At 35.7% G+C, this 19,360-nt stretch overlaps 1 protein-coding gene across 1 annotated transcript in view; it reads right to left on the bottom strand.

The window, feature by feature from the left end:
- Positions 1-3,638: 3,638 nt before the first annotated feature.
- LOC121427881 overlaps positions 3,639-19,360 on the bottom strand; it is a 50,415-nt gene continuing 34,693 nt past the window's right edge. Inside the window, exons 5-6 of the mRNA XM_041624454.1 lie at positions 17,141-17,231; positions 3,639-5,138 (exon numbers count right to left, since the gene is read on the bottom strand). Of these exons, the coding sequence (XP_041480388.1) occupies positions 5,079-5,138; positions 17,141-17,231 (151 nt within the window). The 3' untranslated portion in view covers positions 3,639-5,078. The remainder of the gene's footprint in view (positions 5,139-17,140; positions 17,232-19,360) is intronic.

Raw genomic sequence — 19,360 nt, 5'->3', positions numbered from 1 at the left:
TCTACTCGCTTATCAGTTTGTGCTCTTTGTATAAACATATTATCCACAAACGGCTTTTTCACACTTTTCTGCTATCAAACATGAATATTGCTTATACCTCGGTCACATTTGCTCTACGGCGGCCGTACGGCGAGTCGAAAACTTCTTTTTGTTTATAAAGGACATTGTGCCAATCTCCTAAAAAAAGTTATGACACTGATGGATTTCCATAGAGTTATGAGTGATGGGATCAATCGTAACTCTTTGTAAGACGGGGCCCGGTGGGACCTAAAGGGATACTCCTGGCTAAAAACAAACCAGACAATCAGAAAACTAAAAATTCGATTAAAAACGCACAACGAATAACAAAGTCATGGTATGTATAAATCCGGTGAAACAGTTCTAGGCATATTTTCATGAATGTTCAATGAGCAAACTGATGATATCAAATCCCCACTTGTTCTTGTTTTCATTTTAGTAAATTAGATGAGGTTTATTCAATTTTTTAGTACAAAGAATTGAAAGAATTGGATTGACAACTGACTTAATGCGTTAGATATTCATTGCTGCACCTTATTGTATTATAAAGTAGACACATTGTTCACACATGTATGAAAAAAAATGAAACAATAGTGATTTTATGTAACATAAGAAAAAAGAAAGTGGAGATGTGACATCATCAGCTCACATTATGAATGCTCATGATGATGTGCATATAACTATTTTCATAAAATATTGTTAAATTTTGAAATTTAACAACTTCGCCATTTGCTATCAGATTTTGATCAAATTTTCAGCATTTTTCCTATGTGAATTTTACTTTATTTAGATAGATATACATATTTTCAGCCTGGAACATCCCTTTAAACCCCCACTTCCATGATATAAAACCATGTATGTGCCACATTCCCAGCCTAATTCCTGGTTATTTTCGGGTACTTTTACTAGGCCGACAACAGACCTGATTCCAACGATAATCTGAGCAAGGGATTTATTAGTGACCCACCCTCTTCCCCTTCCTTCCCTCACTCTCGCCTTCTTGCATTCTTTCTGTCTCTCTCCCTCTCTCTCTTCCTCATTTATGTTGTTCTTTTTGTTGGTGACTGACGCTCACTTTACCATTTTACCGTTCATGTGATGACCGAGCTAGGATACTTTACGAATCGGGAGATATCATCAATTAAGTTGACACTTTACCAAGGTTTGTTTTGGATGAAATTAAGTTTTATTAATCAGAACATACTCTCACAAAAACAAGCAATGGCAACCTTTCTATCAGTATAAAGGAGAAAATGGTCCCATAGCACCCCCAAAAAATTGCTATCCTATATTTTTGTTTTCAAATTATCAAAAGTTTTTTTTTATTTCAAGAGTAACAAAATACCCACTTGAGGAAATCGAATCGAATGTTTTCTTAAAATTCATATTTCTAAAAACATTTGCTTTCTAAAATTGTCATTTTCGTTGTTTATTGTAACAAAATCTAGGTGGAAATGTATTCCTACTTTTTGTGTCTTATATAAGGAATTACAAGGGACTGTTTCATACAGTATGCTTAAACATTAGATAATGAAAGACATTTAGACACAAGGGGGGTGTTTCACAAAGATTTAAGTATGACTTAGGTCGCACTTAAATGTCGACGCGTACATGATATGCAACGCGCAATCTTATTGATCAATACGCAGTAGTGCGCGTCCTCTTGGCATGATCTGACCAATGCTGTCATGCCTTTTATACTGCGCGCAACAAGACATTTAAGTGCGACTCTAAGTCATACTTAAATCTTTGTGAAACACCCCCAAGGAGGCTTTTCATTGTGAAAATGTTGTCAGTGATTTTCACCAACAGATGTTACAAGCTACTGAAATCCTTGCATCTGATTGGATAAGAACAAAGAAGGTCGGTTAAGATCAAATTGACAGAATTCTTCCTTTGAATGTTCCCCGGTTATCAACCTGAATAAATCTTACAATGCTTGTCTTACATCAGTTGTTTTGAAATCACTTCCAGTACGAATTAAGTTGCCCTGATAATACCCGATCGGATCGTATGTGAGAAATCGTGATAAAAACCGTCTGCCAGGATTTTAATCGAACTTTCATGTTAATCTTCCTTTCATGACGTCATGTATCACACAAACAATCAATTCAAATTTGAATACATACACAACATAACAATTTTGTTAAATGTGATTAGGTAAAAATTGCACAAATTGGGTCACACGGGAACATGCTTGTTTGTTGCGAGGCAAAACGAACCTTTTTTACACGTCGAAATTGTCCAAAATGTACTATTGGTTTACCAAGTGAAATAGAAAAGCTTGTTGATTTAATCCAAATATTGTGCGAGCCCCCCCTCCCCGTAGAGTGCACCTTTAGCCTGCAGATCGATACTAAAAAATACTGGATGAAGTGATATGATATTCTTGCCAAAATGAATACAATATGAAAGCATTGATTTAAAGGTATAGTGTATGATTGGTTCATCTCAGACAAGGGCAGTGAATCAATCAATCGTGACGAGATAAAAATACGTCTTGATGTGGACGAGGTACATCGTGGTAACCAGTTGTCTTACGATGTATCAAACCAGTTGTCTCACGATGTATCAAACGATGTCTCATACGTCTTGTTTCACAAGGAACTTATCGTTTGCCTATATGTAGATAATAACAAGCACCCTTTCAATAAGATATATCGTTTAAAATTTGAGTAGATTAAAGGGGCCGCGGAACGATTTTCATAGCATGTGCATGAAGGAGGGGGGGGGGGATTGAACATATTATAGTAAATTACAATCTTAATAGTTATCTGTTTTGTACACGTGAAGCCTTACAGCCCCCCCCCCCCATCCCGAAATGCACAGTTCCATGGCGCGGCGACTCCTGCTTTTTCATAGTGTATACACCGATATGCCTATACGTAGAAAGGAAAACAAAGAAATTCAATAGAGGTCTTTGACGTGTGAATGCATCAAATTTGCTATCTACAATGCGCCATTAGAATCCTACCCACCTTGATCAAAATGAATTAAAATGGATACAAGCAGAAAATTTGTATGTATAGAATGATAGAAAATGACACATAGATACAAGTACAATATAAGAAGAATATTCCGGTATAAAGATAATATGTACAAACTCATATCATATCATCTAGAAGTGCAATGATATATATTTTTAGATTTGATTATCACAACGCGAGAATTGTTTCACAAAAAGTAGACCAACACTCTTTACAAAATAAGCATAACAAAATTACCGCGTCGGATTGGTCGGATTAGCCCGGGTCTGTGTCACACTTCGTTCATGGTAAATAATTACCCGGAATAAGGTTTGATGTAAGTAACAAAAAAGGGTCATATCCAACCTGAGCATATCCGACAAATTAATTGTCAGATCCGACCATTTTTCATTCTTGTTTGCTGAGACGCACTGGTCCCTTCGATAATTGTCGACAAGTCTTTACATTAAAATGTACGATCCCCTGAGTGCTATACACTGTAAAAACTGTGGTGTTAAAACTGACACCAATTGGTGTTAATAGAAGACCACACCCTGAGGTGTTAAAATAACACCCTAGAGATTGAACATAACACCAAAGAGTGTAAATGTAGCAACCATAAGTGTTGTAATAACACCTATAGGTGTAAAACAACACCATCAATTTAACACCGGTGAAAAATAACTGGTGTGGTCATCTATGTACACCGGTGAACACCACAGTTTTTGATGTGTACGTAATCCATTCTAATTCTAGACTATAGACAAAATTAACCCGTCCTAAAAAAAACACCCAAAATAGCCCTAATATTTTTTTTTAAACAGCCCCGTATATTCCTAATGATTTCAAAGTCCAGCAATATATCGCATGATCGAAAAGAGGGGAAAAATCACCCGCTGAGAAGAGAAATTTCCTCAATCATCTTCAAAATTTGCGTATGATTTAATCTTATACGAGATAGAATAGACAACTTGTCTTAACTAGGCCTGTATATACCACCGATGTCAAATAATACCTAGATCTCACTGCCAGGACTCGCGTCACGATAGAAACCGTGGAGTAATCGTATCAATCTTATTAGATCGTATCATATCGTATTGCACCAGTCGTGGCGATCGTACTGATCTAATACCTCGTTTCCATTGTCGAGCGATCATTTACGATTTTATTTTTAGACTCATACACAATCTTTCTACGATCAGTACGATTGCCTCTTCTGATCTGATACGATCTGATAAGATCACTACGATTACCCTACGATTAAGTACGCCGTTTGAGTCGTGGCGCAAATCGTGGCAGTGGGGACTAGGTATTAGAAAAACATTTGAATTGTTCATTATCTTCGCGATTAGCAGCTACGAAAAGTCAATCGTGGATTTCGTGACGGATCACACAGCAGTGGGAACGAGGTAATTAGCTATAATAGAGCAACCTCGTTCCCAGAAGCAGACATTTTGGACGACAAAACCTTTGCATCAAACACTGATAAATCACTTTTTAGGGTCTGATGCACATGGAGGTTTCCCATTGTTACGCCATCCATTATGACGTCATCTGAGATGTATAGCCTAGTTATTACACTAGCTCCAAGCATGATTGAAATAAGTTGGGCTGATTTTGCCCATAGTTCAAGTGTAAAGAATTTGCTCTGATGATGATAAGTAGGTTCTATTAAAGCAGAAAAATAGAAAATTATGGCGAAGGTTTCGCGATAATCCAAATAATATATTGTGCGACGTCATGATTATGCGAGCATCCGCCTCATAAGTCTTTGTAATGCGAGTTCCACCATTGATATTCTTTAATGATTTATTATGTTTAATTCTAAGAGAAACCAAACAAATCATATAATGATAAATTTACTGAATAGACAGTTAAAAGAACATACCTATTTTTTGAGAAAATTACACTTAATGAAATTCGGGAGTTGCTCGCATGTGACTTCACAAACCCCCAAACCATTAAATAAAACCTTCAAATACATTTGGATCCTGAGGTATTACAATTTGTTCGCACTATTGTTAAGTGAAGTGTGGGTTCTTGATCCTCCAATAAGTTGATGGAATAGGCGCTATGTTCAGTCCTATGGTATCGCTAAAAGGATAACGAGTATCCGTCATCAGTATTTCTTTTCCCGGTTATCCTTTGGATCATCTATAAACAGAAGAGAAAAATGCAATTATTAGAATCTTTCGACAATTTCTTGTCCCCTTACCATTGTTTTTATGGTTATTCTGTTACAAAATAATGTTAATTGATTGATTTAAAACAAAAATCAATGCGGACAGAATTGAAACCCATGACCCTCTGATGAAAGACAAGAGACCAAACAACAAGACCACAACGCTTAGTAAACTAAAGTGAAATAGCACACAAGAAAAAATAAGAAACAAGTCCACTTCATTCATACCCGCTTCTTAAAAATCGTATTCCCTTTGTCTAATCAAAAGTAAATGTATATCTTCCCAAATTGCGCCAAAATGTGAGCAAAAGTAAGTAATTTCCGCTCCACGGCGCACGGCGGACCCAAGAACGTAGAAAATGTATTGTCAATAGCCCTTCATGACAACAAAAAAGTTTTTGTCGAAAGTTGGTAAATCATGGTAGCAGTTTCGTACCGGAATCTAGATAAACGAGTTTTTGGGGCATTTTTTCGTCCGGCAGCACCAAAACCTAAGACGACACTGCTGTATGGCGTTCACCATTTTTTTACAAAGACCTCCAAGCTGCTCTTTGTCATTTTGACGGATATTTTCAATATGTTAACTATGTTCTTGAATCTGCTGTGTGTCACTGTGCGAATACTTCCAAATAACATTATTGAGTTCTCCACTATTTAAGCCCACGCTTGTTAAGGCCCTAAACCGCAAATTGCACCTAAACCGCAAATCGCCGCCTAAGCTTGTAGAAAAAAAGTATTTTTGAAACGAAGGACCTTGGATGAGTGGTTTCACTCCCCTGGTAACATTTAGTATTAAAGTTTGAAATTTTTTGAAAATAAGCTACTATTACTACTACTACTACCACTACTACTACTACTACTCCTACTCCTATACTACTACTACTACTACTACTACTACTCCTACTCCTACTACTACTCCTACTACTACTCCTACTACTACTACTACTACTAAAACTACTACTACTACTACTATTACTGCTACTACTACTACTCTTACTGCTACTACTACTTCTACTACTGCTACTCCTACTACTACTACTACTACTACTACTCCTACTCCTACTACTACTACTACTCCTCCTACTACTACTACTACTACTACTACTACTACTACTACTACTACTACTAAAACTTCTACTACTACTACTCTTACTGCTACTACTACTTCTACTACTGCTACTCCTACTACTACTACTACTACTACTACTACTACTACTAAAACTACTACTACTACTACTCTTACTGCTACTACTACTTCTACTACTGCTACTCCTACTACTACTACTCCTACTCCTACTACTACTTCTACTATACTGCTACTCCTACTACTACTACTACTACTACTAAAACTACTACTACTCCTACTATACTACTACTAAAACTACTACTACTACTACTACTACTACTCCTACTCCTACTCCTACTACTACTCCTACTACTACTACTACTACTACTAAAACTACTACTACTACTACTCCTACTACTACTCCTCCTCTTACTACTACTACTACTACTCTTACTGCTACTACTACTTCTACTACTGCTACTCCTACTACTACTACTACTACTACTACTACTACTACTACTAAAACTACTACTACTACTACTCTTACTGCTACTACTACTTCTACTACTGCTACTCCTACTACTACTACTCCTACTCCTACTACTACTTCTACTATACTGCTACTCCTACTACTACTACTACTACTACTAAAACTACTACTACTCCTACTATACTACTACTAAAACTACTACTACTACTACTACTACTACTACTACTACTCCTACTCCTACTCCTACTACTACTACTACTACTACTACTACTACTACTAAAACTACTACTACTACTACTCCTACTACTACTACTACTCATACTACTACTACTACTACTCTTACTGCTACTACTACTTCTACTACTGCTACTCCTACTACTACTACTACTACTACTACTACTACTACTACTACTACTACTCCTACTCCTACTACTACTCCTACTACTACTACTACTACTAAAACTACTACTACTACTACTCTTACTGCTACTACTACTTCTACTACTGCTACTGCTACTACTACTACTACTACTACTACTAAAACTACTACTACTACTACTCTTACTGCTACTACTACTTCTACTACTGCTACTCCTACTACTACTACTACTACTCCTACTCCTACTACTACTTCTACTATACTGCTACTCCTACTACTACTACTACTACTACTACTACTCCTACTCCTACTACTACTCCTACTATACTACTACTAAAACTACTACTACTACTACTACTACTACTACTACTACTACTACTACTACTACTCCTACTCCTACTCCTACTACTACTCCTACTACTACTACTACTAAAACTACTACTACTACTACTCCTACTACTACTACTACTCTTACTACTACTACTACTCTTACTGCTACTACTACTTCTACTACTGCTACTCCTACTACTACTACTACTACTACTACTACTACTACTCCTACTCCTACTACTACTACTACTACTACTACTAAAACTACTACTACTACTACTCTTACTGCTACTACTACTACTACTACTACTACTACTACTCTTACTGCTACTACTACTTCTACTACTGCTACTCCTACTACTACTACTACTACTACTACTACTACTACTACTACTACTACTATTTCGTACTGATTATGACTATAATAATATGAGTACATGGCTTCATTACTCTCGTAACATTTTGTATTAAAGTTTTAAAAAGATTATAATAAATATTTAAAAAATTATTTATAGCGATTCTTTCTTTATTTTCCGCCTTTCATTTCTTCCCTTTTCCTTTTCCTTTGCTTAAACCTACAGGCGTTAGATTATACTAGGGGAGAATTAGGGATACACAAAACAAAAACACAAAAAAAAACACAAAAAAAACGGCACTATGTACAGCCCAAGTTGCCAAACTCCCACCATAACCAAGAGTCCAAAACCAACAAACAAGAAGAACAATAATGATAGCCTTTTAGGGCCCCATGGGAGACCAACTTTATGTTGAATGAGCACCCTGGTAAAATATTTAAATAAATAAACAAATAAATAAATACGTGTATCAACAACAGACGACTGTTAAGGCCCTAAACCGCAAATTGCACCTAAACCGCAAATTGCCGCCTAAGCATGTAGAATATTAACAAGGACCGTGTGCGCGTAAGAGGCGTGAACACAGAGGGCGGCAAACATAAATCGCAGAAGGATAGAGGTTGAAGAGTGAGGAATTAGAACTAGGGCGCTGATCTCATTTTTATGAGAAATGTTGTTGTTGATCCCTTTGTTGATACACGTATTTATTTATTTGTTTATTTATTTAAATATTTTACCAGGGTGCTCATTCAACATAAAGTTGGTCTCCCATGGGGCCCTAAAAGGCTATCATTATTGTTCTTGTTTGTTGGTTTTGGACTCTTGGTTATGGTGGGAGTTGGGCAACTTGGGCTGTACATAGTGCCGTTTTTTTTGTGGTTTTTTTTTGGTGTTTTTTTTTGTGTATCCCTAATTCTCCCCTAGTATAATCTAACGCCTGTAGGTTTAAGCAAAGGAAAAGGAAAAGGAAAAGGGAAGAAATGAAAGGCGGAAAATAAAGAAAGAATCGCTATAAATATTTTTTCAAATATTTATTATAATCTTTTTAAAACTTTAATACAAAATGTTACGAGGGTAATGAAGCCATGTACTCATATTATTATAGTCATAATCAGTACAAAATAGTAGTAGTAGTAGTAGGAGGAGTAGCAGTAGTAGTAGTAGTAGTAGTAGTAGTAGTAGTTTTAGTAGTAGTATAGTAGGAGTAGTAGTAGGAGTAGGAGTAGTAGTAGTAGGAGTAGTAGTAGTAGTAGTAGTAGTAGTAGTAGTAGTAGTAGGAGTAGCAGTATAGTAGGAGTAGTAGTAGGAGTAGGAGTAGTAGTAGTAGTAGGAGTAGTAGTAGTAGTAGTAGTAGTAGTAGTAGTAGTAGTAGTAGGAGTAGCAGTATAGTAGAAGTAGTAGTAGCAGTAAGAGTAGTAGTAGTTTTAGTAGTAGTAGTAGTAGCAGTAGGAGTAGTAGTAGTAGTAGTAGTAGTAGTAGTAGTAGTAGTAGGAGTAGCAGTAGTAGAAGTAGTAGTAGCAGTAAGAGTAGTAGTAGTAGTAGTTTTGGTAGTAGTAGTAGTAGTAGGAGTAGTAGTAGGAGTAGGAGTAGTAGTAGTAGTAGTAGTAGGAGTAGCAGTAGTAGAAGTAGTAGTAGCAGTAAGAGTAGTAGTAGTAGCAGTAAGAGTAGTAGTAGTAATTTTAGTAGTAGTAGTAGTAGGAGTAGTAGTAGGAGTAGGAGTAGTAGTAGTAGTAGTAGTAGTAGTAGTAGGAGTAGTAGTAGGAGTAGGAGTAGTAGTAGTAGTAGTAGTTTTAGTAGTAGTAGTAGTAGGAGTAGTAGTAGGAGTAGGAGTAGTAGTAGTAGTAGTAGTAGTAGTAGTATAGTAGGAGTAGTAGTAGGAGTAGGAGTAGTAGTAGTAGGAGTAGTAGTAGTAGTAGTAGTAGTAGTAGGAGTAGCAGTATAGTAGAAGTAGTAGTAGCAGTAAGAGTAGTAGTAGTTTTAGTAGTAGTAGTAGTAGTAGTAGCAGTAAGAGTAGTAGTAGTAGTAGTAGTAGTAGGAGTAGCAGTATAGTAGAAGTAGTAGTAGCAGTAAGAGTAGTAGTAGTTTTAGTAGTAGTAGTAGTAGTAGTAGTAGCAGTAAGAGTAGTAGTAGTAGTAGTAGTAGTAGTAGTAGTAGTAGTAGGAGTAGTAGTAGGAGTAGGAGTAGTAGTAGTAGTAGTAGTAGGAGTAGCAGTAGTAGAAGTAGTAGTAGCAGTAAGAGTAGTAGTAGTAGTAGTTTTAGTAGTAGTAGTAGTAGTAGTAGTAGTAGTAGTAGTAGTAGTAGTAGGAGTAGGAGTAGGAGTAGTAGTAAGAGTAGGAGTAGTAGTAGTAGTAGTAGTAGGAGTAGCAGTAGTAGAAGTAGTAGTAGCAGTAAGAGTAGTAGAAGTAGCAGTAAGAGTAGTAGTAGTAGTAGTTTTAGTAGTAGAAGTAGTAGGAGTAGTAGTAGGAGTAGGAGTAGTAGTAGTAGGAGTAGGAGTAGTAGTAGTAGTAGTGGTAGTAGTAGTAGTAGTAGTAATAGTAACTTATTTTCCAAAAATTTTCAAACTTTAATACTAAATGTTACCAGGGGAGTGAATCCAAGGTCCTTCGTTTCAAAAATACTTTTTTTCTACAAGCTTAGGCGGCGATTTGCGGTTTAGGTGCAATTTGCGGTTTAGGGCCTTAAGCACACGCTTGAAAACCGCGGACTTGGTAATCAAATACCACGTGGTTGACGGGACCCACTCAAAGATGGCGTGGAGGTCGATAAAGAACTCTCGGTCGGATAAACATCTCCACAGCAGTTGACTTGGTTAAGAGACAGGACAAATTCAAACAAAACATCTCATTGACGAGTATCTAGATTTTGTTAGCTCCTTAACTTTATATGTCTTTATGTATACTGCCAAAAATTATCATGTATAGGCCTATATGTGAATGTGATTTTATGTTCAGCTCAGTCCCCCTTTTCTCGTCACATGATTACGTATTAACAGCAGCTGAATTCTGTATCTATACACTGTAAAAACCGTGGTGTTAAAACTGACACCAATTGGTGTTAATAGAGGACCACACCCTGAGGTGTTAAAATAACACAGCCGAGAGGTTGAACATAACACCAAAGAGTGTAAATGTAACAACCTTAGATGTTGTAATAACACCTATAGGTGTAAAACTAACACCACCAATCTAACACCGGTGTAAAATAACTGGTGTGGTCCTCTATGTACACCAGTTAACACCACAGTTTTTGCTGTGTAAAAACAATATATATATATATATATATGTATATATATATATATATATATATATATATGTATATATATATATATGTATATATATATATATATATATATATATATATATATATATATATATATATATATATATATATAAATATATATATATTGTAAAGAAATGGATGAAGAGAACAATGTTAGGCGTAGCTTAAATCATGGTTCCCCAGAGCTATCTACTCTTTGGAAAAATTGATGATGCCAAAAAAAATATCTCTGCCGGGAATCGAACCCTACCACTGTTCTCTTCATTAATTATTTTCTTTACAATATTCAAATAAAATTGTTGCCAAAGCTGTTGTACATGTATAACTTCATATATATATATTGTAAAGGTCACCTTCCCCTATTTAAACAACCTAGCACACCCGGTCAGGGCTCATATCTATAGAAGGTGTCAATAGTGATTTCTGCGTTTTATCCTGTGAGCAATCAAAACTGGCTGAAAAAAAATCGATGTTCATGTTTCGTGATTATATTTACTCTTTGAATTTTAAAAAGTTTTAAATGCTGATCGCAGGTATGTTTCATAAAACAACAATATGCTCTGAACCAATTCGATTTCGGTAGCTTTTAACAATATCCACTGATTAAAGATCCCTGACTATAAAATCATGAAATGCTTCCCCGAAGTACACACGTATAAATCAGCAGCTAGTTTTAAGTGCCACATCGACAGATCTTAAGTGGGGTTATCTTCCCGATGCACGCAATTAACGGGGAGCGCGAAAAGCAATTAAATTTTGATTTACGGTCGAGAGGTAGGTGTTTACAGTCAGACTTCGAACACAAGTAGTCGAACTGTCAAGCTCTAATTGGAAATGAAAAGACAAAACATCTCCCTAATCAGAGTCTATCGTCTTTACAACTAGCGTACCAGGGGGGGGGGGGCGCCCTTTGGGGCCATGGACCTCCAAAAGTTTCAAGAACAATGAAAACGGAGAAAAGGAAAGGAAAGTATAGGAAAACTTGTGAAATGTTATATTTAATCTGAATATTATTTGAAAAAGGATCACAAAAATGAAATGGTTGTTTAAAAACCGTTTAACGAATTTTCTTTTTAACGAAATTTTGTCCCATACGCCATGAGTACGCCGGCTTTCAGGATTTAGATTTCGGTATTATTTTTCATTATAGGGGTAGGGTAAATAGACAGAGTTGGCCTAATGACTTGGCAAAAAAAGTTTCCATTATTTCAAAATTAATCTTGATGAATCATTGCTTAAAGTCTTTGTTCGACCCATATTAGGAGTATAAAATAAATTCAAACATTTGTTTAAACCCATAGATTTACTGATATATCAGCATTAATTTGAAGAGAGTGAGATTAATATGTGTAATTATTAAGAGATAGGATTTCCAAGATTTTATTTTCAACTGCATGTACATGCGATAAAGTTACCCCAGCGTTTAGGAGAGTTGGGAACAATCAATGATTCTCGTCTCTCTGGATTGAGAAACAAAATATGAAATGTAATGAAACCGGTGAGTCAACATCCAAGAACGATCGATGACTGTAGTTTGTAGGGTAATTATTCAAGCCATGGGATCACACTTCTATCATTATTTTTGGTCTTTCTTTCTCGTTGATGGAGATTTCATTTCAAGATTTTTCGTAATGTGTAGCCAGTTCAATATGTAACAATAATTATTTATTGATTTTTCTAAGTAGAAGTACTTAAATGAATAGAAGTAGAAGTACATGTATTGGCAGTGGCAGGAGAGACAGGAGCAGCTGCAGCAGCAGTAGAAGTAGCAGTAGTGGTGGTAGTAGTAGTAGTAGCAGTAGTAGTAGTAGTAGTAGTAGTAGTAGTAGTAGTAGTAGTAGTAGAAGTAGTAGTAGTAGTAGAAGTAGTAGTAGAAGTAGTAATAGAAGTAGTAGTAGTAGTAGTAGTAGTAGTAGTAGTAGTAGTAGTAGTAGTAGTAGTAATAATAGTAGTAGTAATATAAGTAGTAGTAGTGGTAATAGTAGTAGCAGTTGTAGTAGTAGTAGTTGTTGTTGTTCTAGTAGTAGTTGTTTTAGTAGTAGTTGTAGTAGTAGTTGTTTTAGTAGTAAATGTAGTAGTAGTAGTAGTAGTAGAAGTTGTTGTAGTAGTAGTGGTAGTAAAAGAAGGAGAAGAAGAAGAAGTAGTAGCAGTAGTAGTAGTAGTAGTAGTATAGTAGTAGAGTATAATAGTAATAGTAGTAGTTGTAGTAGTAGTATAGTAGTAGAGTAGTAATAGTAATAGTAGTAGTTGTAGTAGTAGTAGTAGTAGTAGTAGTAGTAGTAGTAGTAGTAGTAGTAGTAGTAGTAGTAGTAGTAGCAGCAGCAGCAGCAGTAAAGTAGTAATAGTAGAATGAATAAGAGTAAGACGGTAGTAGCATAAGAATAGAGGTGAAAATTCAGTACGAGAAAAAAAAGTAGTGGCGTTTTTTACTACCACTATAAAAATGCTTATCAAAATGTTACCAGTGCACAAATACCATTCCACAGACTTTATGGGTGATCAAGGCAAAAGCGGTTGAAACATGTAGAAGTATTCCCTGTGTCCTAAATAAGTGTTAGGCTACAAGAAATCTCCTTGGTGATGTGTCCAATTTGGTTTTCGACAAGGGTTTCAAGGGAACCATCTGAAATCCAATTTTGATTACGGGGGAGATCCCGAATGAGTAACACCACCTGCACGGGTCAACTTGAATTAGTCTCCCCGAAGAGAAAATTCATCGTGATCGCGAGGGGATTTTAAAGACAAAATGAGGACATGGAAAGACATCTTTTGATTTGATGTGGGCTTCAAATCACCCATTGTCATGTCAATATGTATTTACGAAATCGCTGAAATGAGCTATGATTCCATAGATGTCATGACATTTGCACATAATTGCTCTGTCTGGCGAATGAATTGTCTGGACTTATCACATATATTTTTTCTGACAATATTTCCAAAATAGAAAGTGAAGAAGGCACAGGAAAGACGGGTCAAAATAATGGAATCCTATACGGATAGGGACATTATAACTATTATTATAAATTCTTATAAATCCAAATGAAACATAGTAATACGTTAGGAAAAATTTAGCCATCTTCTGCAATTTAGATTGATCAGACATTTGTTCTTATGACAATGATTTGAACAGATTGTATACTTCCACGACTGCACCTGTAGCCAAGCTTATCATTTTTATTTTAACTGATTTATTACTCAAGCACATGGTAGAAAAAGCTCACTCTATTTGCGGTTATTGATGTATTTTTTAACGAATATTACATGCTAATGTTCGTTGCTACCTATAAGAAAATCATCTCTACCTTATACACTGTTAAAAAAACCCGTGATTTTCCAAAAAAGAGCATACTTTTTAAAAAGCAATAAAAGAATTATTCTGTAAATTCATAAAACATGAATTTTTTCTGCAATTTAACAGAAAAGGTCTATTTAAAAAGGGGAAAAGGGTGTTTTATTTAAGGAAGTTTGTGTAAGATTCCATACATCAAATACCGATTTCCTGTAATATTACGCAATCTGGTTAGATTACAGGTGTTCTCGAGACTCTGCTGCAGGAACTTCGTATGTTTTCAGGATAAATTGTCTAACAGTCATGACAGTGCAGCTGTGTTACAATTCGCATCATTAATCATTTCCAAGCGCCTACATCTTCTTTGATCAAATGCTTAGGGCTGCAACAACATTCACTGATATGTATCATAATATTATTTCATAATTTCCTGGGTATCATTCGAAAAAAGTTAACAATTAAACAAGCAGTGAATTTTGTTTCTTGAACAAAGATAAGTAAAACAAAGACCCTCTTTAATTTTAGTGAGTTGGCAATCATATTCTGGCTTATCTAAATTATGAAGGGCTGACCTAGAAACGATTTACCGAAGCTGATGACTTTGAAAAAGAAAATGAATGGGCAAGTCAACCCTGGGTGTATTATTAAATGCCAAGTCCACCCCAGAATAATGTTGACTTCAAGGAATATAGAACAATCAAACGAACATAACGCTGAAAATGTCATCAAAATCGGATGTTAAATAAGAAAGTTTCGAAAGATTGTAAAGTCTAGGTTATTTTGCACATAACAGTGATATGCACAAATCAGTGACATGCAAACGAAACAGTCGATGATGTCCTTTTTTTTATTTTTTGAAGTATACAATACTTCAATTTTTGTATACAGATTTGACAATGAGGACCAACTTGACTGGACCATATAGTTTCAAACATTGCGAATTCAACATGTTTAGAGAGAAACCAATTGTTGTTTCACTTGACAATGAGGAGAAAATTGGAATACTAATATTTCATATAATAAAAAACAAAATAGTGAGTGGATGACATCATTAGTCTCTTCATTGGTATCCCAACCATAATGTGCATTAGGACTATTTTGTAAAATCAAGCGGAACTTTAAAACGTCATAACTTTCTTATTTCACATCCGATTTTTATGAAATTTTCATTGTTATGCTTGTTGGATTTTTTTCTTTCTATTCAAATCAACTTTTTGTTGGAATGGGCTTTTCCTTTAACAACTCACTGCCCTTTCGAGGACCTCATTCTCCCTCTAATCAGAACCTAACGGACTCTCATTTTATTTTCTACCGCCCGCCATTGATTTCCACCTAATTAGGTGGGCGGCGAAAACGTGTAGAGCAACAGTCGTCTGCTCACGCGCTATCCACAGGTAGGGGCAGCGGACGCATGGAAATCTGCGGAGCCGCGAGTTAATTAAGCGCACCATCTTATCAAGAATTGCCGGAGCCACCAATAATAATTAAGGTCGTGTGTTTGATTTCCTGAAATAGGTCTAATCTTTTGTGTGGAGTGAAGAACACTCAGCAACATAATGAATTTGCTCTTACCATGTCTCTTGCTAATAAACCCACCTTTTATAATAGCTTGAATAATACATTACAGGTGGACCTACATACCGAATTTTTAATAGTAGCCTTAAAAATATTCAGCAAAAACTGACTTGCGCAAGTAAGGTATGAAAGAAAATGTGTTATTGAAATTTGACGTTAATTACCTTTTTAATCTGCACAATACAGTTAAGTTATAGGCCGAACATAACATGTACTACATTACCACTAATAACTATAATAATAAATATACTGAGGCTCTAAAGTGCCATCGATTTGTCAAGATGACGAGACACGTTAGCTTACCAAGACGACATAATGAAAGAGCCGTTTATCGACAGAGCGAGATACGTTATCTTGCCAAGTCGACTTACGAAAATGTTGTAATGCAACATGACGCGAGACGTTATCTTGCCAGGTCGACTCATTAAACGTAAATTGCGAGATTCGTTTTCAATTGGACGTGGTGCGAGCACGATGTGGATATAAATTTAAAGGTCAAGTCCACCTCATAAAAATGTTGATTTTAATCAATAGAGAAAAATCAGACAAGCACAATGCTGAAAATTTCATAAAAATCGAATGTAAAATAAGAAAGTTATGACATTTCAAAGTTTCGCTTATTTTTAACAAAATAGTTATATGAACGAGCCAGTTACATCCAAATGAGAGAGTTGATGATGTCACTCACTCACAATTTCTGTTGTTTTTTATTGTTTGAATTATACAATATTTCAATTTTTACGAATTTGACGATTACGACCTCCTTGCCTGAAGCACAAAATGTTAAAATAATGGAATTCCACGTGTTCAGGGAAGAATGAAACTTCATTACACATGACAAAGACGAGAAAATCAAAATATTTCATGTTTCATATAATAAAATACAAAAGAAATAGTGAGTGAGTGATGTCATCAGTTCCCACATTTGCATACTGACCGAGATGTGCACATAACTGTTTTGTAAAAATAAAACCAAAGTTTAAAATGTCATAACTTTCTCAATTTACATCCAATTTTGATGACATTTTCAGCGTTGTGCTTGTTGAATTTTTCTTTTTTTATTAAAATCAAGTTTTTGTTGGGGTGGATTGTCCTTTAAATCTCGCCATCTTCTGTTTATATGTCAACACGGCGAGATCACTAATTGCGCCATTGGGAATCAAGAGTAAGAAGAATGGAAGAAAGTGCTATTAAACTCAGGATAACCTACTTTGTCTAGAGCGCTCTGTTCTTTCTTGTCCTCTAATGAAGTTTCTTCAATGAATCTTGTATAAGGCGGCAATGACTGGTGCCAATCTCTTCTGCAAAATGAAAAAAGGGTAAATTAACGGAATATGTAGCAACAGCATGACTCATTCTTGAAATATGTCCCTGCTGCTGGAAAAATAATAGTACCACAATATGTTCACACTGTGTCCACAGTGTATCACTATTGTGTTCATACTGTATTGATAGTGTGTTCTAAATGTGTTCAGAGTGTATTAAGCTGTATTCAAAGCGTGCTTACAGTGAGTTTTAGTGTATTGACAGTGTATTCTCAGTGTGTTGACATTGTGCTTTCAGTGTGTTGACAGTGTGTTCTCATTGGGTTCATAGTATGTTTTCGATTTGTGTGTTTGCAGTGTGTTCAAAGTGTATATAAAGTGTTCACAAGGTGTGTTCACATTGTGTTAATAGTGTATTCTCAGTGTGTTGACAGCGTGTTCTCAGTGTGTTCACAGTGTGCCCAAAGTGTGCTCACATTGTGGTGTACAGTACACAATATATTTAAAGAGGGAAATACGTGAAGATGTCATTCATATTGTCGCAATCTTTAATTGTAGCAATAACATTAATTTTACATTGTTAACATTATTACGCAATATGGACACAGTTTAAGTTTTAAACAGTGCGATCATCATAGTAAACTCTGTAAATAATACGATTCTCAGTATTAAGTTGGACCATTTAAACGGCGTCAACATGAATTCTTAGGTTCGTATTCTGAAGTCAGGTCTAAAGTTGTGTATTAAGTATGGATAACCAATAGTGTCACAAATATTATAACAATATGATTTTAATGTATCTGCTCATTTTTTTCTCAAATTATTCTTAACTGCTTCGGGAGGATAAATAAGGACAACAATTTTGACATATTTGGCTTCCAATAATTTTAGCACAGAGTTAGACCATGGTCTAAGTTAAACCTGACTTCAGAATACGGGTCATATTATTTCCACAATGTAAACACACTGCGAATACACTGTGAACCAATTGTGTAACACTATGTTCTTTTCGACAGAGATATCAGTATCTTCCTCTTGGCAGAGAAAACTTAGAAGTACACTGTAAAAACTGCGGTGTTAAAACTGACACCAATTGGTGTTAATAGAGGACCACACCCTGAGGTGTTAAAATTACACCCTAGAGATTAAACATAACACCACAGAGTGTAAATGTAAAAACAAATGGTGTTGTAATAACACATATAGGTGTAAAACTAATTTAACACCGGTGTAAAATAACTGGTAAGGTCTTCTATGTACACCGGTTAACACCACAGTTTTTGCTGTGTAACTGCTTGTTTGGTGGCGATTTATCTGCTGGAATGAACAACGCAATATAGCTTATAATCAAATTTGGTGACCCGTATTCCCTTGGAAGTTTTCAGAGTTATCCAGAAACATGATTCCTACACGATTCGGTATATCTAAGGAAGATATTAAACTATTGGCGTAATAACCACTGACCAAGGCGACTCGTTGCGTGTCGTCATGAACACAGACTGCATTATGTTGTTCACGCAGTTCTAAGCATAATAGAAATTGCCAGGTAGAAATAGTTCAAATATACATGATTGTTGAAATTGAATATGGCTAACTGCGGACAAGTAAGAGTGTCCTAACTACTGAATACATCCAGCTGGAAATATTTTAAGATATTACATTGGGTTCTTGACTTCTCGATTTACCAGAAGCAGCAAAGCCTAAAGAATATACACGAACACACACACAAACCTGATGAATCAAACATTTTCAGGCCTTTTGCAGAAAAATTGGGTTTAAACGCAACGGTAAAAAAAAATCAAGTGCAAGTCCTTTATAGTGCATTGTATTGGTTGAAAATATAGTTGTAATTGAATTTGGATCTATATTCGATCGCAACCGTTTTTGCAATGGATCCCGCACCTCTAAAAGAACCCCTTCCATGTCGACCTAGAAAACGGGCCCGTTGATACCATATTATACGTTAACTTCCGGTGAAAACTACCCAGAATAAGGTCCGATGTATTTATGTCCGAGTCAGATTTGTCAATTTACGTATCCTCTCGGAATCTTTAAAACCGGGATTATTGCATGAACAGACAAGGTTTTGAGTAAGACTTATTTTTTCCGTGTTCGTAGTTCATGTAATATACATCGTTTACTCCAGCATTGTGTCATTCTCTTTA

Source organism: Lytechinus variegatus, chromosome 14, assembly GCF_018143015.1.
Source record: "Lytechinus variegatus isolate NC3 chromosome 14, Lvar_3.0, whole genome shotgun sequence".
NCBI classification, from domain to species: domain Eukaryota; kingdom Metazoa; phylum Echinodermata; class Echinoidea; order Temnopleuroida; family Toxopneustidae; genus Lytechinus; species Lytechinus variegatus.
The sequence above is the reverse complement of the archived record's forward strand: the minus strand, read 5'-3'. Positions and strand labels throughout refer to the sequence as shown.